The sequence below is a fragment of the Paramisgurnus dabryanus genome, chromosome 12 (genome assembly GCF_030506205.2).
Source record: "Paramisgurnus dabryanus chromosome 12, PD_genome_1.1, whole genome shotgun sequence".
Classification (NCBI taxonomy): domain Eukaryota; kingdom Metazoa; phylum Chordata; class Actinopteri; order Cypriniformes; family Cobitidae; genus Paramisgurnus; species Paramisgurnus dabryanus.
The window spans coordinates 22,686,427-22,713,320 of record NC_133348.1 but is presented as its reverse complement, the minus strand read 5'-3'; the positions used below and the strand labels follow the sequence as shown (position 1 = coordinate 22,713,320).

General features: G+C 36.7%; 2 protein-coding genes across 2 annotated transcripts; both read left to right on the top strand.

The window, feature by feature from the left end:
• Positions 1–516: 516 nt before the first annotated feature.
• Positions 517–9,535, top strand: LOC135738671 (uncharacterized). The gene is made up of 3 exons (XM_065256736.2): positions 517–638; positions 4,357–4,979; positions 8,338–9,535. The coding sequence occupies exons 2-3, from the start codon at positions 4,486–4,488 to the stop codon at positions 8,474–8,476; spliced, it is 633 nt and encodes a 210-aa protein (XP_065112808.1). The 5' UTR covers positions 517–638; positions 4,357–4,485; the 3' UTR covers positions 8,477–9,535.
• Positions 9,536–12,463: 2,928 nt separating this feature from the next.
• On the top strand, positions 12,464–25,590 carry chrna2b (cholinergic receptor, nicotinic, alpha 2b (neuronal)). The gene is made up of 6 exons (XM_065257217.2): positions 12,464–12,952; positions 17,840–17,991; positions 19,124–19,168; positions 19,560–19,669; positions 22,174–23,332; positions 24,847–25,590. The coding sequence occupies exons 1-6, from the start codon at positions 12,883–12,885 to the stop codon at positions 24,970–24,972; spliced, it is 1,662 nt and encodes a 553-aa protein (XP_065113289.1). The 5' UTR covers positions 12,464–12,882; the 3' UTR covers positions 24,973–25,590.
• Positions 25,591–26,894: the final 1,304 nt, after the last annotated feature.

Genomic DNA, 26,894 nt, shown 5'->3' with positions numbered 1-26,894 from the left:
AAAAATAAGCATTTAATCCAGTCAATGTGTTCAGGATATTTCTGTCTTGTTTAAAAGGTTTATGTTTTTATCTATTGAATTACAGATAAACCTAAGATGTATGAAGTTGTATCTGTCCAGTGTATTTTGGAGTTTTTGAGAGTTCTCCAATCTGGACATCTATGTATTCATTGTTTCTTCACAATATTTTTCTATATCATCATAATTATGGTGCTAGTGATGTTTTCCAACCTCCTCAGAACATTTTTGTTTTCGGTTACTATTTATTATAGTTATCAAAATTAATATGAGAATCCTGTATGGTCATGAAAACACTCAGCACAGATGTGAACTACATTCCCTCCATTTCTTTTCCTGCTCTCTGTTTCTCTCTCTCTCACACACACACACACACACACACACTTTCTCGACCACAAAAGAAAGAAATCATTGAGTTTCTTTTTTTAACTCTCCCTCCCCTTTCGGTAGTCACCAAATAGGGGCACAATCTCAGGTTCAACCCAGCAAACTTTATTAGAAGAAGTGAAAAGAAGTTTCACACACTATGTTGCTCCCTGTTCTCCGTCTATGAATGGAAACCCAAAACACAGACATTAAAACAGACGTGGCTTTGCCTTGTGACATGTCAGAAGATTTTGGTGAGTTCCAACAGCTTTAGCTCTGTGCATCTACCTGTTTGGGTTATACAAAATTGCATTCATGTTTATTTTGAGAAGAGGCATCTTTTTTTCTAGTCTAATTCGGATTCAAATTAATTGTTTGATTTATTGCTGAGGTGATACTACAACTTTATGGCATTATTTTTGTAAAAAGTTTGACTGCTTATTTTACAAATGTGAGGTTTAAGTCACACTCCACTGCACAGAGAAAAGTAAGTCAGACTTTTTACTTGCCATTTACAGTAATGTGAAACATTGTTTGTATACTGCAGATGCATTTATCTGTTGAGTTCATGTATTTCAGCATAATGAAACTTGTTTTTACCTTTGACAGGTATTACAGATCTGTCTTAGTTTTCTAATAGTTTTTTACTGAAACAATATTCAGTCTTGTTAGGGACTATATCATTTACCTTTATAGTTTCTATATACTGAGGATTAAGCGTGACCTTCTGTTTGGACAGGTCTAGGAAAAACGCAATGCGTCTTATGTGAATCAGAGTGCCTAAAGGTTAAACTGTCTTTTGTGGTTTCAGTCATATAATTAAAGTGTCTACATAGTTTAATTGTTTCTCCATTGTTAAAGATTACAGCTGTAGCTTGGCAAAGTGGGCAGCAGTGAAGGAATAAAACAATGCTGCTAATGAAATCAAGACATTCGCGCCATTGTTCATTGGGTAAATCTGAATAATGTCCACATATGACAAATGTTTACTCCTCTTGGCTTGATCATGACATTTCATAAACCCATGACAAATCAGATTCAACACATTTCCCAATGCTGCATGCAGAAAGCAACTTGTTGTTTTCTATTCTTATTTCGATACGTTTGACACATTCAGACTTTGGTAAAGAGTTTAACGATTTTCTCAGTGATGAATAATGTTAGATTCATTTATTTTCTCAAAGTGCTTCATTATTTGGCCGAGACTAAATGAGAAATAAATCAGTGCTTTCAACGTTGCATGCACAGCAGAGCAGAAGTTCATTACAGGCTACATCGCTCTGCTGAGTTACAGATATTATCCATCCTCTGTGGAGCACAAATGTCAGTCAGCAAGCATGAACAACAAATAATCTCTCTGGTGATGCAAAGATGCTCTTGATGTGACTCATTTAAATTTTTCTGCATAGTATGGTTTAGATTTTTTATTTAAGGAAAAATGAAAACTTAGAAATGATTGACCGCATGCACAAACAGCTATCTTACTGTTAACACAGGTCAGGACTTTAAAAATAAATAAATTCCTCTTTAAGTGAAAAGCATGTAAGCCATAGTAATGTGAAAACTTCAAGATGTTTTTTTAAGCCGAAATCCGCCTTTACCACAGGACCCAAAAAGCGCTCACGCTGTGGAAAGAGACGCAGACGTGTTTGCATCTTCCCTCGCAGACAGCTATCGTATTTCACACAGTTCCAGATGTTGGTGAACATAAACTGAAAGGGAGTCTGTGAACTATAGTTAGTCAGTTATTGAAAGATAAGGTGATGAGGTGATGGCAAAATCAAAATGATGGGAGATAAAATATCTTGGCCTGTATGAATCAACAAAACGAGATCTTTGTATAGTTTATATGACCATTTTAAACACCCCTGCTAGATAAATGGACTGTGACCGTCCAAGTTCTTCTTAGAATAATCCTTCTTCTGGCGTCAAATGTGTAGCATAGATTGTGCCAGGATTTACAGAAATGTTAAGCTGCTGTGTTTTTATTATCCAAGATGGGACTCACACTTTCCAAGAGAAAGAGAAGAAGAAAAGTAGGAGTTCAGTCATCCTTATACATTCGGGACAAAACAAATAACCTCCCCTTCCTCAGGGTCAGGGCCTTACCTCAGGGCCTTCACATAAATGAATGTACACACTAAACACACCAGCAGGAAGCCCCCTACAAATTCTCCGGGAAACCCTGTGAAAGAGTATTGGTTCATTTAACATTTAGACAGAACCCTTTCATCTTATAATCTCTCTCTGGATATGTTTACACAGTGATGTACTAAAAACCTTTTATTTGCGTTTTTCAAACCACAAAAGCAAGAATTTGTGAAAATGGGGATAGTATGCGCATTATGTTTCAGATGTTAAGTCGTTTGATCCCTGTTCACACGGATTCGTGAAAACAGCTGATATTGCTGTATGCATGCTACACAACGACCGAACACTTAATAGGCACACACAAGACATCACCAGTTTTACGGATTTGCGTTTCTGGAGTTTACACAGGGACGATAACAGTGTTGTCTTCAGGAACTTGCACTTTTAATCCCTGGGTACAGTCACAAAAGCATAGTTCATTTGACTCATATGCGTGCGCCATACGCAACCTATGTGTTCAATGTACACAAGGTTTTAAAAATCCGACACAGGTTAGTCAAAACCCCTATGGACCCCATAGGCTGCCAATTCATCTTTTTTCACTATTACCAGCTCTGAGAAACTGTACTTAAACTGAACACTAGTGTTGTAGTTCTCGAGACTGGTCTCGGTCTCAAGACCGGTCTCAAGACCACTTTTTAAAGGTCTTGGTCTCGTCTCGGTCTCAGACAAAGAAGACTCTGAATTTTATTTCAAGACCGCTCAAGACTGATGGCACACTGCAAAAAATGATTTTCAAAAAAAAATCTTAGTATTTTTGTCTTGTTTTCAGTAAAAATATCAAAAAATTCTTAAATTGAGATGCTTTTTCTTGATGAACAAAACGACCCAAGAAAATAAGTCTAGTTTTTAGAGCAAAAATATCAAATTGTGTGCATAAAACAAGCACATTTTTCTTGCATTTTTCTTGAATTTAGTGTTCAAGATATTTTTCTTACCTCATTGGCAGATTTTTTGCTTGTTTTATTCACAAAATCACTTAAATTTGATATTTTTGGTCTAAAAACTAGACTTATTTTCTTGGGTGGTTTTGCTCATCAAGAAAAAGCATCTAAATTTAAGAATTTTTAGATATTTTTACTGAAAACTAGACAAAAATACTAAGAATTGTTTTCTTGAAAATAATTTTTTGCAGTGCACATCACAAATGTATTTTGTATCATTAATTTTATGCAGTTTATTCAGGTTTGGCATATGATGTTGGCATTGTTTAAGTTTCTCCCAATGACAGTTTTTCTTATTTTATTACTAAAAACACCTGCATTGTGTTAAGTGGATGGCAAGCCATGGAAAGACAGTTCAGAATAAATGGTTAAGTTGATTTCAGCTCTTTAGTGTTTGTTCACTTTTATTTGCTTATAGACAAAGATAAATTCTGACATATCTGCAATGCCTTTGATTATTTTATCAACTTCTCTGATTGCACACACGCACGCGCACGCACACACACAGACAAGAAGTGCCTAATCATATGCATATTCCACATTTTATCATAAGTGTTTTAATGCAGTGATTTGCAATGGTCTTGGTCTTGACTTGGTCTCGGCCTGTCTTGGTCTTGGTCTTGGCTCGGTCTCGACCCTTTAAAGTCTTGGTCTTGTCTCGGTCTCGCCCTGTCTTGGTCATGACTTGGTCTCGGTTTAGGTGGTCTTGACTACAACACTACTGAACACCCATTTTTGTTAAAACATGAAGGACAGTTGGTGACTGGAATTCCACATGTGCTTTTATTCACTTATTTGGTGTCTATTCTCAAGGCAAATTTAGAAATTTAGTCCATGTCAAAGTAATTTGAGCTTCTGTTTATTCTCTCTATCGCAGGTGAAGCCAGAGCTTTGCTGTGGTGGTGATTGTTTGGTAAAGGCTTTATAAGGACCTCACATTTATCGCTGCTTGGGTTGTCATTCATCACTCGGTCACCGGCTGAAAAGTAATTTCCTCTTTTGAGACATGACGTGGCTACACTCAACACTAGGCACTTGGATCTTCGCACTTCTGGTGATGCCAGTCATCTGCCAGAGCGGCGATGATCAAGAACAGGGATCAGGTGATGTTCCCGAGGCTGTGTCCATTGGCAACGCTTCCATGTCTGATGGAGCAGCTTGGATCAAACCGCATTTCCAAGCTTTGACAGAGGGAGAAGGCGGCGACTGTTATGTCAATTTCCACACCAGCCAAATCGCATCAAGGCGGTTACGAGCGTTTAGGGAGGAAGTTGCTTATCTAAAGGCCTTACAGCATGGGAACCAGGCAGTGGTAGAGAACCTGGTCCAATTTGTAGGGGCAGAAATGGGAGATCAGCGCTATGAGGATGTGATCCAAGAAAACGTTGTTGGAATTAGGGAAGACCATGTCAGCTGTGAGAATGCGGTGACAAAAGCATTAGAAGACATGACGAGTCAGTTGGAGGGAGATGCTCAAGCTACTTTGGCTGGTATTCAAAAGTGAGTTGAATCTTACAGTTTTTTTCGATTGCTAAACGACAGTGGGCACAACTGGAGTCACATGTGCAAAACTCTAACTACAGTCTGCACAGCAGCAGTTCATGTGGACCAAACTCTAGATCATTTTTCATTGCTTGAACACAGTTTTCAAAACTTTACACACTTATCCCATGACTTTAACCACAACCTGCACAACACTGTGGATTTACAGCACTTTGTTTACAGTTTTTTTCGATTGCTAAACGCCAGTGGGCACAACTGGAGTCACATGTGCAAAACTCTAACTACAGTCTGCACAGCAGCAGTTCATGTGGACCAAACTCTAGTTCGTTTTTCATTGCTTGAACACAGTTTTCAAAACTTTACACACTTATCCCATGACTTTAACCACAACCTGCACAACACTGTGGATTTACAGCACTTTGTTCAAATGCTAACACACTGCTGTCAAAACTGTGAACCACACATTCAAAACAGAAAAGATTTCAGCCTTGTGCCTTTCAAACACTGCTGATTGCAATTTCATATAAATATAAATTTCAATTTCATATATGTATTTCATTTATATATAATATTACCTTTCATGTACTTTAAGTTTCTACCTTTTTTTTCTCATTACTGTAATTCCGTAAATTACTACAGACAACTGAAGCAAACTGCTAATTTTCATTTACCTTAAAAAATTATGGTGTTCTAAAAAAATAATGTGATAAATCAATAAATAAATCATTCTTTAAAGAAAACATTACTTGGTGTGACATCACTGAAATTGTTAAAACTGTAAAGATATAAAGTTAGTATTTTGTGTATTGGTGTTTGATGTTAGTGTTTTTCCTCTCAGTGTGTTGTGAGTGACAGTGTGTGTTATCTCAGTGAGGGTTGTGTTTAGTGTTTGGCTGCACGGAGTTGTTTTGAGCCATATGTTAAGAGTTGTGCTCAGGTGACTTTTGGTATTGCAGACTGTAGTTAGAGTTTTGCACATGTAGCTCCAGTTGTGCTCACTGTCGTTTAGCAATCGAAAAAAACTGTAAATGCTAACACACTGCTGTCAAAACTGTGAATCACACATTCAAAAAACAATTGATTTCAGCCTTGTGCCTTTCAAACACTGCTGATTGCAATTTCATATAAATATAAATTTCAATTTCATATATGTATTTCATTTATATATAATATTACCTTTCATGTACTTTAAGTTTCTACCTTTTTTTCTCATTACTGTAATTCCGTAAATTACTACAGACAACTGAAGCAAACTGCTAATTTTCATTTACCTTAAAAAATTATGGTGTTCTAAAATAATAATAATAATAAATAAATAAATCATTCTTTAAAGAAAACATTACTTGGTGTGACATCACTGAAATTGTTAAAACTGTAAAGATATAAAGTTAGTATTTTGTGTATTGGTGTTTGATGTTAGTGTTTTTCCTCTCAGTGTGTTCTGAGTGACAGTGTGTGTTATCTCAGTGAGGGTTGTGTTTAGTGTTTGGCTGCACGGAGGTGTTTTGAGCCATGTGTGTAGAGTTGTGCTCATGTGACTTTTGGTATTGCAGACTGTAGTTAGAGTTTTGCACATGTAGCTCCAGTTGTGCTCACTGTCGTTTAGCAATCGAAAAAAACTGTAATAACATACTGTAGTTGTCTTTTTATTTTTGAGACAAAATCGAACAATTTAACTTTGTTCAGCATTTAATCAAAAACATGGAAAAGTTTAATAAAAATTTTTGAGAAACGCTTTGGAAAAGAAAGTTGGGCCGAGTATCAAAACACACTTCAGCAATAAGGGGCGTGTCTACTAACCAACATCATTGCCTGGGTTGCGTACTGTATGTGTGGGGCAGGTCTATCAAATGAGGGGTCTGATTCAATTGGAATAGGGGCATGTTTGTTTAGGGGATTTCAAATGTCAACATTGCCTTTCAGAGATCATGCACCCTGCCTTTAAGTGTAAATAAAAACGAGGGGCAACCTTCCGATCTCTCTGATAAAGCCAATGCGGAAGTTACTTAAACCACAAATCATCGACTGGCCGCTAGAGGCTGGCTCCGAAAGTGAGTTAATTCCAATAGACCTCCATGTTAAAATGCCCACATACTTTACACAGTAGAAATAAATGTGTTTAAAGCCTGGTGCAAAAAGTGTTTTTGGTCTATATAGCAAATTTTTCCCCTCATGACAACTGTGAGGGAGATGAATTTTTAGTTAACTCCATAATATAATCCAATTAAATTATATTAAGCCTTAAAGTTCTGCATAATTAAGGGTGTGGTCACTTGATTGACAGGTAAACTGCCACTGCTGTCAATAGAGTCGAGCATCTCAGACCAGACATCTCAGCTTCACCCACGTCCCGCCTCTTTCCCCATTTTCGGTTTTACGCGAGTGATGGACGGTGAAGTGCAGCCAAGATGGCAACTGCAGGCTCCGCCTACTATGGGCTTTAAAAAAAGCTCATTACAAACCTATGGGTGATGTCACGGACACTACATCCATATTTTTTAAAGTCTATGATAAAAATTATATGATTTGGTGTTCACCCAAATGTGAAAATACTTTTATAATTTACGCACCCTCATGCCTCATGTAAAGTTATCCGGATGACTCTAGGGGGTCTGAGTCAATATTAATAAACAATATTTTTACCCTTATTACGCAAAAAGAAAAAAATGAATAAATCGCATAATAGAGATCAGTGGTGTAAAGTCCCATTTTAACGTACACAAGGGTGCATTTTTCGCCATCAGACTGCCGGAGTTTTAAAACATTGCATACATTGTATGCGTAGGTCTCACATAAACCTACAGGAGAATGTAGTATGTACGAAATGCATTGCATTTTGTCACAATGTGCATGTGTGGAACATCTGTGTACACGTACAAGTCAAATAAACTATACTTTGCAGGGCTTAAGCTCAAATATGATGCTATGCCAAGAACGTTGAATCTCATTGGTCCTTGTGTGTCCTTTGACAAAACAGATGACAAGTAATCGTATTTTCACTTAAATATTATATGAAGTAATACTTTAAATAAAGTAACACTAATATATAAAGTAGCACTTTCAAGTTAAATCACAGCCAAATAAAACCTACAAATATGTATGCCAATAAACAGTTATGAGGAACAAGAAAAACAGAGCCCAGACTAAACACTATAATGTCGCTTTGATTTTGGTCTCTGGGTTTTCCATCACCAGTCTGGACAGTTGAAAGGAATGTGCATTTCAGCCCCTTTGAGGCCCAGGATCAAGTTAAACTAAACTGAGGTCTCCATATCCTTTCCTCATCTCCCCCTCTTTCTTACGCTTTTTCTGTCTTGGGTTGTCTGATGTTTTTTCTGCTTTATTTTTATCCAAGAATAAAAGAGGAGTCGCTAGCCTTTGAAGAAATGCTGCGTACCGCTGCTGCCATCGCCACTCGACTGGAGAGCTCCTCGCGAACCCTGCATGTGAATTTGATGGAACGGCTGAGGAAGAACATGAGACAGCCACGTTAAGCTAAACTAAAAGATTAAGTACGAAGACAACCAAACTGAAGGAAGAGTTGTTTGACATTTCAAACTCATATTCATCCGTGATGTTTTGATAACAATGATCTATACGGTGACATCACCTTAAAAATTCCACATCTGGACCTGGTAAACAGTGGTCCAAACATTAAGGGACTATTTTTTTAATGAGTTCACGTCCTGTATGTGATTTAATAGGTGCAGTTGTGACGAGACATTCGTGTTTACATTCTTTGCATGATATGGCCGAGAGAGGATGGATTGAAAGTTAAACAATGTTTTTCTTTCCAAGCCCTTGTTGGCCATTCATTTGTGAGCCATAAAACTATAATGGCTTTCTGTACAAGGAAATTGAAAAAAATAATCTTGGCAGTGAAGTGGCACATTAGAAGAATTTTTTTTTGCATTGTACAGACAACCCCACAGAAACGGGCTGGCTGTCTTGGTGCTAGGGAGCAGATGGTAAAATGGCAGTGTGAGGGTCTGGAAATCAGCAAGAATGAACTCATGTACATTGGAGAGAGAGAAAGATGGACAAAGTGAAAAGAAAAATGAGAAATAAACGTGACTTGGCGACTTGTGACTTTATGGCAGAAGACTGTTATTTAAAAAGTATTTTTCAATATATTAGTCCAGACACGTATGGTCAGTTCTGGTGTGTGTATCTTTGTGTGTATGTGGGTAAATGTATTCTTAAGACATAAATATATTAACAGAATATATATAATAAGTGTATATAATTGTAAGTGTACTGTACATACCCCTTGCAGAATCTGTGAAATGTTAATGTTTCAGAAGAATAAGAGCATAAAAAGCATTTTGTGTGTTTAGTTTCTGTTCTGAACAACAGACATTTACATAGTCCATACGACACAATAATAATTAACATAAAAACGTTAGCATACCTCGATTTAAAATATTCAGTCAACAACTGATTTAATATGCCATTAAACTGTCTTCAGAAAAATCCTCGGTTTCTGCACATTCTTTGCTTTTTCAGCATCTCTTGACCACTTTTTAGCAGTTGATTTATTTTTCTTTTCACACTGTTGACAACTTTGGCACAGTTTGATGGCACAGGGCAAAGAGATACACAGAGTTCTTTCATAAAACATAAAAACTATTTGTCAAGGTAACATTGCAGAGCAATAAGAATCAACTTGGTTAATTTGTCTTTTTAGTTATTAATGTTATAATATTAATATTTCATTAATATTAATAATATTCACTCTGAAAATGGCTGGATTATTTTTATGCCATGTTGGGTAAATATTGGACAGAACACACAGATGGTTAAAATTGACCCAATTCCGGATTGTTTTAAAAATTTGTGGGTAATTATAACCCAACATTGGGTCATTTTTAACAAAGCATGGGGTCATTTTTAACTCAGCACGTGTTCTGTCCAATATTGATCCATTATGGGTTAAAAATAACCCAGCCATTTTTAGAGTGTTTTATTAATCTCACTAAGAAACCGACAGGAGAGCAATGTGTGCCATTTAAGCAACAGTGTACTGTACAACCAAGCATCCCATGACCTTCTCAGAAATAAGGTACAAGAAGGTACAAAAGCTATCACTGGGATACTTTTTTGCCTTAAAGCAACACTTTGTAGTTTCCATGTAAAAATGACTTACAGCTCCCCCATGAGGTTGAAAAGCGCAACAGTGCCTGGTATCAGACACTCTTCTGCAGGCAGGGGGAGGGGCGGGGCTGTGTTTCCTACCCTCCACCGCCACTTTCAGGGCGTTTTCACATTAGCACTTTTGGTGCGCACCCGGGTTCAATTGACATCAGAGTTCGGTACATTTGGATGATGTGAACGCTGTCTTCCGAACTCGGGTGCGCACCTGCGAAACGTACTCGAGTCCGCTTAAAAAGGGTGGTCTGGGGTCCGGTTCATGTGAACTCCAGATCGGTTCGCTGCTGATGTGAGCGCAATCGTACCAAATCACGGAAGTGAACCGCTGTTAATTACGTTTTATATGGAATGTCCCACCAAAACAGACGTGTGTGTTTGTGTGCGTGCACTTACCTTGACAACAAAATGCATAGAATGTATTATTTTGTGGTATATCCTGGGTCTGTGCGTAAAGTCAAGGTGCTGAGGAACAGCCCTGTGTAACGTATCGAAATCCCGCGATTGGCTGGTCTCTGGTCGATATGTCGATTGTTTTGCTTTCCCGTGGCATCATGGGAAAGCTGGGATAGAAGTGTCCATCCTATGCTTGCTTCAGAATCTGGGCGGCTAAATAGGGCACCCGGGGATTTCTCGCCTACTGATTTTATGAATACTGAGGATTTGGACATATTATTCTGTTCACATACTGTTTCCCCTACTACATTTTCAGTAAGTAGGCGAGTTCGGACGATACTTATGTACACGTGCCTCTGAATCTCGTGAGAAATAGTGGTAATTCTCACCTAACCTTTTACGTATACTGAGGTTTCGGACATACTATTCGTTCGCCTACTGCTTTTTGCCTACTATATAGTATGGCAGCGGTTTCGGATTCAGCCAGTAGAACAGTTTTTTGACTAAACTCCGCCCACAGGAATACGTCAGTCGTCAGCTTAGCTAACGGCAAACTAAGCTGCTATCGAATCACAACACACTAAACAAACTACACAATCAGAACTCGATATGTATTTCTGAAGGAGGGACTTAATAGAACAAGGAAGACCTTAGCCTGTTTTTCGGATAGTGAAAACAGCGCTATACAGATAAGTAAATAGTGTGAAAAATACGGCCTTTTTTTACACGTGAAACATGAACACATGTTATATTGCGCACTGTAAACACAATCAAAGCTTCAAAAACACAGAAAGAATGGGACCTTTAACATGTGAAATGGCTTATTCAGGACAGTAGCCTACTAAACAAAAAACAAACTGCAATTTATTTGATGATCATTTACATTTTTGATATCATAGATTTTGCAGATTCTGCAAACTTACGAGCAGAACTGTATACTGTATGCGTTGGATTTTAATCATTGTTGAAGTGATGAACCTCTTAAATGTGTGCATAAATCGTGAACATTCTGATGTTATCTATTGTTTAATATTATGATCGTACAAGATGGCCTGTGCACATAATAATAAAGGTTGCAATGAAAACATTTAGGCTACTTGTAGTTATGCAATAAAAGCACGAAAAGGTCATACCCTACTAAATATTTATTTATTTTATTTACCCTTTATTTTGCCAGGTGATGTCCCGTTGAGATATTCAAATCTCTTTTGCAAGGGAGCCCTGGAGCAACAATTACACAAATTACATAGAATTACAGAAACAGACACAACAAACAATACAAATTTACAGTAGGCCTACATATAAAACAATTTAAATAAAAATAAAAACACAAAGGGGTCATTAAAAATATGTACATTGTTCAAGTTTGTAACATTTAAGTAATTGTTAAAAATGTTTAGGTGAAATAAAAACAGAAAGCTTTAGTTTTTTTTTTTTTTTTTTTTTTTTTTGGAGCAAATTCCAATACCAAAAGTAGTCTTACCAAATTCAGTTGTTTTACGTGGGATATGTGGCAATGTTTTATTTTAACTATTTATTTTTTATTGCAATAGCAAAAGGTGATCATTGTTAGTGGTTGCCAATGTCTCAAAACCTATTTCATAAAAATGCATGCTTCAAAATGATCATCAGCAGCATTTATTCAGCTCGACTGACCTCTAGCGGTGATTGGTCAAATAACAACTCACTCACGTTAAATACAATAGGTAATTGGTTTGATTCAGAAAGGTTTGGGATAGTGTTTATTCTACACGTATAGTTGTATCCGTTAGTGCTCATTGTAAGCTTATCAATTATGTTCAGTCGTTGCCCATTGAAGATCAGGTGGTTGCGGAATATATTGTTGTATGCAATTTAAGTCCCTCCCTTAGGAAAGACACCTCATATAGAGTCACTGAGAGAGTAGATGTTCAGTCTGGAGTAAACACGAGAGACAGCAGGAGTGCAGTCCAGGGGTGCACACTTCAACATAAATGGAGTTACTTTTGGATACACCTATCCGTACAAATCCTGCTTTATGGATGCATATGGAAATATTTTTGCGGAATCTGCGTTACTGATCTCAGTGCCTTCAGGTGAACAGGTGCGCAAAACTTATTTTATATTACGAAGAAACAAGAAAAGTTCGAGCATGGATATGGAAAACACTGGATTTAGACAACTTTATACAACTTTATTTAAAACGGATTTTTGACTCAAGAACATCAAACTGCCTAAGATCTAGATTATAAAAATGAGATAATAACCACGACAATAACTGAAGTAGTACACAGAAACTTCCACATGGATCTCAGTGGGAAAATATATGCGTGATATAAAATATATGTATTAGAAAGTAAAAGCATCATTTTATGTGATGGAGCGCTTTATCAATCTTCGAATGTTTCTGAGGATTTCTCTTCTCGGTATTATCCTATGTGAGTCAGGTAAGTTTCACATTATTTGTTGCTAATTAACTATTTCCTAACTAAAAAGTATTTAATATATTTTATGCATATATTAAGACCAAACCTTTTATCCCTGACTTTGTTAGATTATTTACATGTTTTTCAGATTTATTTCATTATTTATATGTTCATTCAGAGTTATGGTGGGCATTAAAATGGCACGCACGATTGCCAGTAAAATCAATGTCCTCTCTTCACTGCCAAACTGATGCTTAAATCAAAGCAGATGTATTGCCCTTACTTATCATCACTCGTGTTTACAGCACCTATAGCCTATTGGAGAAATGCATTATCTATATGGCTGTATGTATGAATGAATAAGCTCTAGCTGCTGGCTGTGTACAGGATTTACTTTGCATTGGGCTTGAGAACCTTCAGCTGTCTGAAAAGTTTGCAAAGTTGAATAGAAATACTGGAGGCAGGTTGACATCTAGTTTCAGGTCTGCCTTTGATCTAACAGAAGACTCTGGTCAATCTTTACACATCTTTCTTTAGACTGCAGATGCACTATGAGTGCTGTCATATTGTGTAGATCAGGGATCACCAACCCTGTTCCTGGAGATCTACCCTCCTGCAAAGGCTACTTTAGTTTAGTAATGCACAGAAATGAAATTCTGGTCCATGCAAAACCAAAAAAATCTGGATACACATGGCCGAAAATGACAAAAAAGGGGAAAAAATGTATAACTGTATAAAGGTAGACTTTTTAATTTGGAGGAAAATATGTAGAAACATAATCTTGGTTAAGGCATTTTTTGACAATCATTAGGCAAAAATAAGGCGAAATACAGTTTATCAAGGAATCCTCTCAGGAAATAAAGCTAATTTTATTGGTTAATATTTTGTTTTTGATTTAAACAGCTATTCTTTTCTTTCAATTAAACCTACAATTTAAAGTTTTTGACTATTATTTAGTTGACATAACTTATAAAAAGTTAAAATTATTTAACTTCATTTGTTAAAGTAAAACAAAAACTTGTGTTGATATGATTTTTTACCAAACTGATCTCATGGAAAGTCGTGTTATAGTCACGAAAATTTGATTAATTTGATAAATTCCGCTTTTTTTCGTGTCTTGAGCACTAATGTCTTTGTCGTGTTGCTCGCAAGAATTTCTATAATTTCCTATTTTGTCACCATTGTCGCTTGGGATTAAAGTTAGAATCACTTTCTGCAAAAATTTTTGACATCCTAAACCAAACCCCAACTCTAACCCCAACTCCAGGCGAGAATAGTTTTAAAAGCAGAAGAAAAACATGTAGAACCAATACATAAAATGACACAATAAAGAAAGTTGTGCCACAGACACAAAAAACTATTTATAGAAATTTGTGCAAGTGACACGAAAAAGACAGTCTTGCTCCAGTGGCACGAAAAACTATTTATAGAGTGACACACACATTTTTTTTTAACAATTGTGCCATGGACACGAATAAATTAATAAAATTTTTCATGACTATAACACAACTTTCCATGCAGTATGCGCATGCAGTTAGCTTGTGTTGTGTGCTAAAAGCTGAGCTAAATCCCAGCATTTTATAGAGTGTATTATATATAGGCTACTATTTATACTTTAAATGTGTAAATGTACATGTAGCTCTTTGCTATAGAAAAATATACCCAGCCTCAAAGTGATATATTCTGTCCTTAAAACCCAAGAATGTGCCCATGGGGAAAGTATATTTTCCTCGCCCCCTTAGGGCACTGACTGCATTTCCTAACAGTGGGTTTCACATCACATCTTGCTGTGCTAACACCCTGTGGTGCAGATCCTAAATCTGACTTGTTAATGGCACGTTGTCATTCCCCCAGAGTGTGACTTATTATGCCAGCATATCTCCAGGGTGCTCGCCGCTCCTCACAGCAAATCACTGCGCTAAGAAAGCAAGTCCAGCCACGCCACAGTAGTCAGATAGCCGGCCTGACACATGCCTTGAGCAAACACTGTCTTCAGGGTTTTCTGTTAATGCATCCTCTGCTCAAGAGATGAGACTTGAATTAGTCAATTGTCTCTGTCCTGCAGAGGTTGTCAACCAAGGGTGCAGAGATTACAGAACATCACCTCTTTCAAAATGAAGAGAATCAGTCTTTATTGTCATGTGTGTGGTTCCTTTTTTCAAAATATGTGTTCTGCGCATCAAGAGATCATGTGTGCATCACATGTCTTTTCAAAATAAGATGTGTCTAAAGGGTTTAAGATAAAAGAGACACTCGCATTTGTCAGATACTCGCATATCATGTGTAATCAGAGTTTACTGTTAAGGGAGTGTCTTGGGTGTATTTTGTGAACGTGAGCGTCTCTTTTATCATAAACGGTTTTGACACGTGTGCAGCAGACTTATTTTGATAAAACACGTGATGCACATGGTTCACATGACGCAACAAACACATATTTTTAAAACGCAAGCAACACACATGACACTCCGAACACTTATTTTGAATGTGCGCCCCTCTGATGAGCAGTCACGAGCCCCCACTGCGTCAGATATTGAGCTGGCACTAGAGGCCTAAAGTGTGAGCCTAGAATAAATCAACTTTATAGAAACCGTTAACATTCAGTATAAGGAATTATTTTCTTGGAAACTTTTAGGAGCAACTCAATTACTGCTATCCGAAGTGTGAAGTGTGTAATTATGTATGAATTAAAAATTACTAAAAGTTGATGAAATGAATAAAAGTTAATCCCCTTTATAGTGTATTTTAAATCAAGAAGTACAGCCAGCATGTCTTGATGTATTAATTGAAAATGTAAATCGCTTATCAGTTCAGTTATGTTTCTAAACTCTTTCTTGGTGACTTCACACACCTTACTTTCCTAATTGTTTTACATGACAAAACTCAAGCCTTTTTAAAATGCTGACAGTGTTATACACTTTGAGCCTCTTTAATATCACCTGAGAAATGTTGGCACTTCATCAGATGATGTAATTTATTTGAAGTCCGTGCACGGCTGACATTTTATGCCAAGTCTGATTGAACAGAAGACCAATCATTATTTGAAATGACTCTTCTCGCTCTTGTTCTTGTTTGAGTAAGAATAAAAATAGCTTTAGGGGTCACCAAAAAAATAAATAAAAAGAGATGGACTGTCGACCATGCCTGTGAAAACCCAGCTTAAGTCATTTTTGTGATTGACTTTTTTCTACATAAAATCATTTTACGAAATGTAACGAACATTCTATGAAAATATAACCCTGCTTTCTTTAAAGTGTCTGGAAAGTAATTTCAGAATATTGTGTCTAAACACATTATAAATGTTAAAACTATGTGAACTACAGTACTGTGCAAAAGTCTTTGGCCACCACCACCAGACGTTGTTTTAGAAGTTTTAATGTCCATCCATATTTACTTTTCAATCTATTTTTTTTAGATACAAACAGAAAATACAGGAAATAATTATATACAATTACAAATTAAATTTTCTTCTTTAGGCATCGTCGGTGTTTAGTGTGACCTCTCTTGGCACTAAACACATCTTAAGCATTTTTGAGCAGAATGAAGTAAAAAGGCTAATTTTTAAGAAATTAGAAATTAGGATTTAATTTTATTTAGGTTAAAGAGATCCTGCAGTTTCCTGCTATTGCTCAAGTTGAAGGAGAGCTTACCCTAAATACTTTTTTTATACAGTTTTGATACTAAATACACATTTCCTGTATTTTCAGAATGTGTTTTATAAAATAATTATATATGATCACTACAACATTGCAAAAACAACAAATCTAGGCTGCCTCCTTGTCATTTCTGGCTTATAACAAAAACAGAATAATACTTAAAAGCTGCTGTGTGAAAGTATGTACAGCTAACAAGCCCAAAAACCCAGAAATACGTTTTAATAAGCTGTCGACCCCAAAAAACGAGCGTTTAAAGACACATAGTACTACTATTAATAGAACTGCGCCCACTAGGGGGAAACGTAGTCAGCGATCCACTTTTTTCACCTTAAAGGCTGGGTTTTACGGCTCGACAGCTTCTGGGTTTTTTGCTTGTTAGCTGTACACCTTGTCACACAGCAGCTTTTAGGAATTATTCTGTTTTTAAGTTTTATCTGTAAATAAGTTTTTATAAGCTGTCGACCCCAAAAAACAAGCGTTTTAAGACACAAAAGTGGAAACAGGCAACTTTTCATAGTACTACAGTACTATTAATAGAACTGCACCCACTAGGGGCAAACGTAGTCAGAGATCCACTTTTTTCTCCTTAAAGGCTGGGATTTACAGCTCGACTGCTTATAAAAATGTATTTCTGTTTTTTTTGGCTTGTTAGCTGTACATCCTGTCACACAGCAGCTTTTAGGCATTATTCTGTTTTTTGTTATAAGCCAGAAATGACAAGGAGGTAGCCTCTCGCAATACAAAGTCAATGGAGACGGTTGGATTGTCTTCCCCCGGTGGGTGTGGTTTTCAAATTTGCATAACTGCACTCTGCCTCTATATGGCTCGATGACGCACTGGAGCCACCGAGCATGACTCCACCCCTAACATTATTCCAAGCATCCATTTAGTTGTGACAGGCAGCTTTCCCCTGAGTGGGCGTGGTTTCAGCCTTGATAGTGGACACACCACCAATGTTAATAGATTTTGATCGTTTTTTAATTTACTTGGTGTTTTTTTAATTATTCAAATTTGTCTGGTTGGTTACAGCTATCAACATTTTCTGTGGTGTGATAAACAGAACACATTTAACATCAGACTTTAACACGACCTTGCTTAGTCTTAAAATCATAGTGAAATTAATAAATAAAATCAAACCTTGATGCTCTTAATCTCAAGATTATTATAAGACTGGTTTTCACAGGCAGAGTCACATATATGTGAAATTCTTCTACTAATGAAAAGTATGAGCTGTTTTTATGTTTTTCCGTGGCAGTTTCTTGTTGTGAAAAGACTCACTCACATGCTGAAGATGAGCTTTTCAAAAAGCTCTTTGAGGGCTACAACAAGTGGTCAAGACCTGTGCCGAACACCTCTGATGTGGTCATTGTCAAGTTTGGTTTATCAATCGCCCAGCTGATTGATGTGGTAAGTTACTGAAATGACTTAAAGATTAAATAAAACATATTTGAGGATCAATAAAACCTTAATTATCTTTTCATATTAATTTCAGCAAGCATCTGAAAATTGTTCCTATAGTCATTTAACATAGGAAGGGACCCCCCTCCTAAAAATATCCATGTATACCTTTTTGTATAAAAAAATAATTTTTATATTACTACAGTACGACAGCATATTCACTATAAAATGGCTGGGTTGTTTTTAACCCATACTGTGGAAATATTGGACAGAACACACCGCTGTTAAAAATTACCCAATGCTGGGTGGTTTTAACCCAATGGCTGGGTTATTACAGTATAACTCATGGTTTGGTAACAACAACCCAGCATTGTTCCCCATGGGTTAAAAACAACCCAGCCATTTTTAGAGTGTTGTTTCCAAACTTGTAATTAACTTAAATAATTGACACAGTAGATTGTTGTTTTGTCTTTTTTCTTTGAAATTTCCTGGAGACCCCTAAGAACCTGACCCCTGGATGTCCCGCACCCCATGAAAGCCCCTGATTTATTACACACTGTAATGTTATAGTTGAGACATGTATGTGAAATGACAGTGAATCATCTATAATGTTTATTAAGATTGTATGCCTTACCCTGGGGAGTAACAATTTATTAGAGTTGTTACTTTTGTCAATTGTAGTTTACGTGCTAGGCTTTATTTCAACCTAATTGCAAAGCTTTGAACCATATTGATGAATCAGTATCCTCTGCTTCACATGTGTCCTTGACTATTGTCTAGGACAAGGCTAAAGTAGAAGGTTTGAGAAGATAATCAATCTGTAGAAAACTAAGAAGTGCTTTTGAAAAGAAATGAACTCCTCTTAAATGACAAAAAGTGTCAACATGAATCATTACGTATATATGAGTGGAGAAAAAGATCAAAATATTATTCAAAGATTGATTTACATCAATCCAACGGTACAAAGAGAACAGTAAAGTTATTATATACTGTAGTACTAGCTAAAGGCTCCAAGGCCATCAGGAGATTAAAAGTATGTGTGTGACCCTTTTAACCAAAAGCTTTTTATTAAAGTAAACACAACATGACTCATCTTATATCTGCCTTCTTTATTCATCTCTCCTTCCTTTCACCTCCACAGGATGAGAAGAATCAAATGATGACAACAAACGTCTGGCTAAAGCAGGTCTTTGAATCAGCACTATTACAGTAATATGTCAAATAAAGTACATGCAAAACTGATAGAACTGAGGCTGATGAAAGGCTAACAAAGTCACAATCTAACTCTGACGTTGTTTCAAGCCAATGTAATGTAATTACAAAAGGTTGTGTTAATAAGACCTTGCTAAAAATGATAGAAACCATGGAAGACATTTGAACAGATTTAATGGTTATAAAGGAAATTGATTTGGTTGGTCTCTGCTGTTAATGTTTGGCTATTATTGGTGGGATGTTACACCTGTCAGACCCCAAACACTATGATTATAGCGAATTATATTTGACATTAGCTTCTAGTGTTTATATAATAATAATTATTATTGCATTAAAAATTATTTATTCTGTGTGTCTACTGACAGGAGTGGAATGACTATAAACTACGATGGAAACCTTCAGATTATGACAATGTGACTTCTATTAGGGTACCATCAGAACTTATTTGGGTCCCGGATATAGTTTTGTACAACAAGTGAGTAACATTTTAAGATAAACAATGCTTGTGTGTGAATACACTTGTAACTTCTTGTAAGAATTTAAATCATTGCAAAGAGTTAAACGCAGTGAAGTAGATGCCAGCTTTAAAAGCAGAAATGTACTGGCTATGTGCCATGATCTAAAGTATAAAGTTTATCTTTTTTAACACTAAGGGACAGGGTTTAGACTAAGTCAGGCCTTATTTATATTTAAAGAGTTTTTACAAAGAAACCTTAACAAAACATTACTGGTGTGCATCTTGAGACAGAACAATAGCACTGATATATGTTTAGATAAGTCAGTACAAGGTGTTTTTAAATTAAGGCAGCTCAAACATGCAGATTAGTCTGGGACTAGGATAAATCCTCTCTGGGAAATCGCCCCTAAATCTAATAACACATATTTTACTTATCAAAATAAGTATTGGTCAATCTCAGGTAACCAGTTTATTAACATGGTTTCTTAACAAGACTTTTTAGAGTTTTTAGCATTGATTTAGCAAATACATTAAATATAGGTGAATTTAATATAAGCTAATAGCATGAAGACACTGAGCACATTCTAGTGATTTACCAATTTTTATGTTTTAAAATAAACCAATAAAATAAATAATATAGGTAACAGGATTGAACATTAAAATTGACATTCACAGTCATAGCATCAAAATCAGAAAATATACTAAAGAAAATCAGAAAAGTTACTTTTGATCTTCTTCACATGACCTTTAGATGATTAACAGGATGTAAATTCCTCTTGAAAATGTGACTTGTGGAATATTCCTTGATTTCCAAGGGGGGAACATGTTGGGTTACAGGACTGAGTGAAATCCTGGGGACATGACTAAAATGTGCATTTTATCTATATCTAATATGACATAATATTACTTTTTTTAATAATACATTTTTTTAAAGCAAATATAGGATATGGACTCACACAAAAACGCAAATAAATAAATAAATAAATAAATAAAGATATCTGAAGATTTTTATGCTTTATATTTAAATGTAAAGTATAGAGATAAAGAGCAGGGATGGATAAAAATACTATTTTTCAATGTTCTATGTAGTTTTTATTAATGTTTTAATAGTGCTGGGCATAGATTAATCTAGATTAATCTCATACAAAATAAAAGTAATTTGTGTTTAATTATTATGGATATATAAATACACACACACACACACACACACACACATTTATGTATGTATTTATGAAACATTTACATGTGTATATATGTTTATTTATATTCTATATTATATATAAAAAATGATATATAAATAAAACATTTCTTAAGTGTATATACTATATGTGTGTGTGTGCGTGTGTGTGTGTGTGTGTGTGTGTGTGTGTGTGTGTGTGTGTGTGTGTGTGTGTGTGTGTGTGTGCGTGCGTGCGTGCGTGCGTGCGTGCGTGCGTGCGTGCGTGCGTGTGTTTAAATGTACATAATATTTACACACAATACAAACTCATATAGTAGTTTTAAATTATATATTTTAAATGTGGTGTTAGATTACCATGCAGACACTTTGCTTAATCATAAAATGCATTTTAGAGGTTTTTTTTTTTGCATTTTTATACATATAATGTCCTGGTGACAGAATGTCACAGATTCAGTGGAATGGCCCATGTAATGTCACTAAAGTTGCAGACAGTAACTGAAATAAAAGTGAAGAAAAAAACTCTGCATAGACTTCCACCTAGTGGTTGAATGTAATAATGCAGACAAGTTTTTTATACCCATAGGCAAAGCAGAATTATTATATAGCACATTTTACACATACAGTACTGTCCAAAGTCTTAGGCCACCACCACCAGACTTGTTGTTTTAGAAGTTAGAATGTAATCCATATTTATTTTTTTAATCTATTTTATTAAGATAAAAACAGAAAATACAGTAAATATGTACAAAAAAATTTAATTTTCAGGACTGAATGTCTTCTTTAGGCATCGTCTGTGTTTAATGTGACCTCTCTTGGCACGTAACACATTTTGAGTGTTTTTGAGCAGAATGAAGTAAAAATGTCTTTAAAATTAGAAATTAGCATTTAATTTTATTTACGTTTAAGAGATCCCGCAGTTTCCTGCTATTGCTCAAGTGGAAGGGAAGTTTACCCTAAAAACTTGACACATCAGTTTACATTTTAATACAGTTTTTAATACTACATACACATTTCCTGTATTTTATGGATGTATTCTAATAAAGAGACTGAGAAACAATTATATATGATCACTATAACATTGCAAAAACAACAAATCTAATTCTGGCATGGTGGCCTATAATTCAGAATGCTTACACAGAAAAGAGATACATACAGTAATAAATAAAAATAAGTTTTGAAATCAAAACCTAAGCCAGTGGTTTTCAAACGTTTCAGTGTGTTCCCCTATTAAAAAATGTATGCCTTGAATGCGCTGTATGTTGCTTTGGCTGAAAGCATCTGCCAAATGTAATGTCTCATTTGTATAATGTGGTCAGATAAATTGCTCTGTTGTCCTCTTCAGTGCAGATGGTGAGTTTGCAGTGACCCACATGACCAAAGCCCACCTCTTCTACACAGGTAAAGTGCGCTGGGTTCCACCTGCCATCTACAAGAGCTCATGCAGCATCGATGTCACCTTCTTCCCCTTTGACCAGCAGAACTGCAAGATGAAGTTCGGCTCGTGGACTTATGACAAAGCCAAGATCGACCTGGAGCGCATTGAGAACACGGTTGACTTGAAAGATTACTGGGAGAGCGGCGAGTGGGCCATCATCAACGCCGTCGGAACCTACAACACCAAAAAATACGACTGCTGCCACGAGATCTACCCAGACATCACCTACTTCTTCATCATCCGCCGTCTGCCTCTCTTCTACACCATCAACCTCATAATTCCCTGCCTGCTGATCTCCTGCCTGACCGTGCTGGTTTTCTACCTGCCATCAGAGTGTGGGGAGAAGATCACGCTGTGCATCTCCGTTCTTCTGTCCCTCACTGTCTTCCTGCTACTTATAACAGAAATAATCCCTTCTACCTCGCTGGTCATCCCACTCATTGGAGAATATCTGCTCTTCACCATGATCTTTGTCACCTTGTCCATTGTAATCACCGTTTTTGTGCTGAACGTGCATCACAGGTCGCCCAGCACTCATAAGATGCCACGTTGGGTGCACTCTGTCTTCTTGGATTTGATCCCAAGGTGGCTGTTTATGCGCAGACCTGCGCCCGACAGCCGTCGCAGGCAGAGACTTCTCCTTCTGCAGCAGCAGGGGCGAGGAGTGACATCACGGGTGCTCGGGGCGGCCACCGGCCCGCTTAGCACATCTTCTAGCTGGTTTAGCAGTAGGGAGAACTTTGGTGAGGAGGAGTCACGCAGGCGCTGCTGTTACAGAGATGTAGAACTGGGTACGCTGGCCTCGGCTATCTCTCTTTCGTTACACCCCCCCTCGCCCTGTCCTCTCAACTCAGCTCCACCTACTTTACAGAAATATGGCCCCTCCCCTAGAATGGAAGTGGGTGTGGCTTCAAGGCAGGTCGGTGGTAGAGCTAATGTCACGAAGCGACCTGACAACGTGACGTCAGACAACCAAGGGTTTCCTCTCTCCCCGAGTGTCCTGCAAGCTCTGGAGGGAGTTCACTACATAGCAGACCACCTGAGGGCAGAAGATGCTGACTTCAGTGTAAGTTTATCTAAATGTATTAATAATTTTGCTTTTTGGTGAGACTATATAAAATGTTTATATCAATATACTGTCATTTATTTTATAAACACAGAATGTAGGCTATAACTCGTAAAATATTAACGTCGTCTGTGTTGTATTTGTTAACATAAGTAAATGCATTAGCTAACTGTTTGGGCCCTATTTTAACGATCTGAAATGCAAGTGCGAAGTGCAAAGCGCAAGTGACTTTGTGGGCGGATCTTGGGCGCTGTTGCTATTTTCCCGGCGGGAGGAATACTGTAACTCTTGCGCCAGGCGCAAATCAATAAGGGGTTGGTCTGAAGTAGGTTCATTATTCATAGGTGTGGTTTGGGTGTAACGTCAAATAAACCAATCAGAACGCTATCCAACATTCCCTTTAAACGCAAGGGCGCAAGTTCCATGGTGGGTTGCTATTATTATGACGGATTTACCAGGCGGACGCCAGGAGCGGTTCACAGCCGAGGAGACCGACGTTCTTGTAAGAGCAGTCAAAGACAGAGAAGTTGTTTTGTGGGGATGGGAGAAACCCGCCCAAATCAGTGTAGGTTAAACAGGCGTGAGAGGAAATAGCCACAATTGTCTCATCAGCTGGCACCCCATCGTTGCGCCAAGCGCTACAATGATGTCAGGAGACGGGGGAATCCCAAGCTTGCCAGCATAAATCAGGCATGCAGTGTAACGGGAGGTGGATCTGCCTCTACACAGACGCCAGCAAAGGACATCCCTGCGTCCACCCTCACCGCTGAAAGGGTTTGGGGGCTTTGAAATCGGACCCAAGAAACGCAAGCAAGGTCCAACCCCAAAGTACTCTTACAAATCAAGTTCATATACATTAAGTTTTCTTATGAAAACATTTTAATTATTATTTACATAAAATAAACGTAATACAGCCACACAACAAACTTATGAAAATATTTTAATCGTTATTTGCATGAGAATTTTTTAACGTAGCCACACAAAATAAATAAAAACTATCACCACAATGCTCACCACTATGATTTCCCTTATCTCATGTGCTAATATTTTTTATTGTAACAATTTATGATTTGCAAAAATAACTGTTGCATCTGTGTAGATTAGATCATCTGGTTTGCGCCGGAACACGCCTCCTTTTTTGCGCTGAACCGCCCAGGGAGCGCAATTTCATTCGCTAGTTTGCCGACGTGCGTCTGTGGAGGGAAAAACCCACTGTGCGCCGGTGCAAAATACGAATAATACATGCGTCACTGACAAAGTCAATTGCGCTGGGTGCAAGATAGGGCCCTTTATGTTATAATGTTCATGTTTATATCAGTACAACTTATGATTGTATAAAAGTATTAGTAAATGCTGAGATTAACATGTGCTAAGATTAATAAATGTTATTGAAGTATCGTTCATTGTTACTTCATGTTAACTAATGCATGAACTAATATTATAAATACAACCTTATTGTACAGGTTATATTTATGGACAGGACTTCAAAATGTCTGGTTTATTTCTTCACACAGGTAAAGGAGGACTGGAAGTACGTTGCTATGGTAATAGACAGAATCTTTCTATGGATGTTCATCATAGTATGTTTATTGGGCACAATCGGACTCTTTCTCCCACCCTGGCTTGCAGGCATGATCTAGAACCAACAAATACTCATATAAGGAAGAAATGGGGACAAAAAGTCTCTCTTAGTAGTGAGCAAACATCACTCAAAAAGTGGCAGGCATTCCCCAGCATAGAATAAGATGCATGTTCGAGATCAGGAACGTGGCGGTGAATGTCTGATAGTTTTCTTAGGACAGAAATTTAGAGGTGAGTGACTTTCATCTCACCTCTGGGGTTTAAAGAAGCTTGTCTGTGAAAATGCTTGTATTCGAATGTATAACCTTAAAAAGTTTTGTCAAAATTAAAAGTGCCAATTGAAGTTTACTTGATATCTGACAAGTGAAATATTTATAATAGACAAGCTATTTCCCTTTTCTCTTTATATTATTCTTTACATATTGTGCACAGGTAGAATATGTGTGTCTGCACGCGTACACAAAATTGGACTCGTTTTAAAAACCAAATAGTGGCAATATTTAATATCTTCAGTACTATAATCTTCATAAGTCAGTCAGATCATGTTTTTGATTGTTATAATCTCTAAAGCGGACATTTTAAAAGACGTTTTAAAGATGTAAAATAAATCTGCTTAATAAAATTGGTATCCCCAGAGCAGAGTTGTATAGTACTTAAGTATTTTTACTTTCTACATAAAAGTAAATTTTTAATTATTCGTATTTTATTAGAAAACATATATTCCATATTAAAACATATATTCCAAAACATATTATCATAATTTTTACTCCACTAAATTTCATAATTTCAAGTTTTTGGATTTACATTTAATATTTAAGTATATTAAACATCTAGTAATTTTTTGTACTTTTACTTAAGTAAAAAAATTTCGTACTTTTACTCAAGAAAGTAAAAGTACACAATTTTTATGTAATTAGGCATTAAAGCAATGTTAATATGCAATATATAATGAATACACAGTTTGATTCTATACTTTAGAATATAGTGAACATTTTTAGGGAAAAAAAGTAAGTTTTTCCCAAGACAAACACTCTGATAAAGCAAAGATGCTTGGAAAATGTAACTAAAATACTTAAGTATTATATACCTCTGCCCCAGAGGACATATGTACTCAAAATACCATATGAAAATCTATTATAACATTTTAAAGCTAACACTTTGTAGGTGTACAGATTAAGGGGTGGTATTATTATAATGAGATCCCCATTTGACATAACAAGGGGAGGCAAATTTCATTGACCTATTTTTTCACATGCTTGCAGAGAATTTTTTAGGTTGACAGAAGCACTGGGGACAATTATAGCACTTAAACATGGAAAAATTTCATGATATGTCCCCTTGAAAGGTTTGGGTGAGGTTACGTTTGGTAGTAGGTGATAAACAATAACCATTACCCTTGTATGGAAGGCAGTCAATGGGCCTCATTTATAAAATGCTGTGTAAAAACCATCCTACATTTGATCTTACGATCATTTATCAGAAATGCGTACGTGTGATTCATAAACCCAACGTACGCACGTACCCCTATCGCAAATGAACTTGAACTTGTGAGCAGCCGAGAAGTTTCAGATCTCCGCCTTTAAACAATGCCTAATTCATGTCATAGACATATAAAAGAGTGCTTCTCAATGTTTAAACCCAATTTCGAGCAGCCAGAATGGCTTATATTTCCAAAAACCTGCAGCAATCAGACAAGCAAAAGTGCGAATGTCTGCTCAGACCCTAACGTGGCACTAAGCACTTTTTTACGTCAAAGACAGTTTTTATAAATATGATTTTGCGACACTTTACGATCAAATCTGTGCGTACGCACGCTTTATAAATGAGGCCCCATGAGATGTCCAAATTAAAGTACATGACACTGTAATATAATCTTAATTTGGCTTTGGTTTTTTTATAAAGTTTATTTTACACCTGAAGCACCTGTCTGTTACCCAAACGTTATTCAGGTTCTGTAAAGGTAAGAAAAATGGCTCTTTTA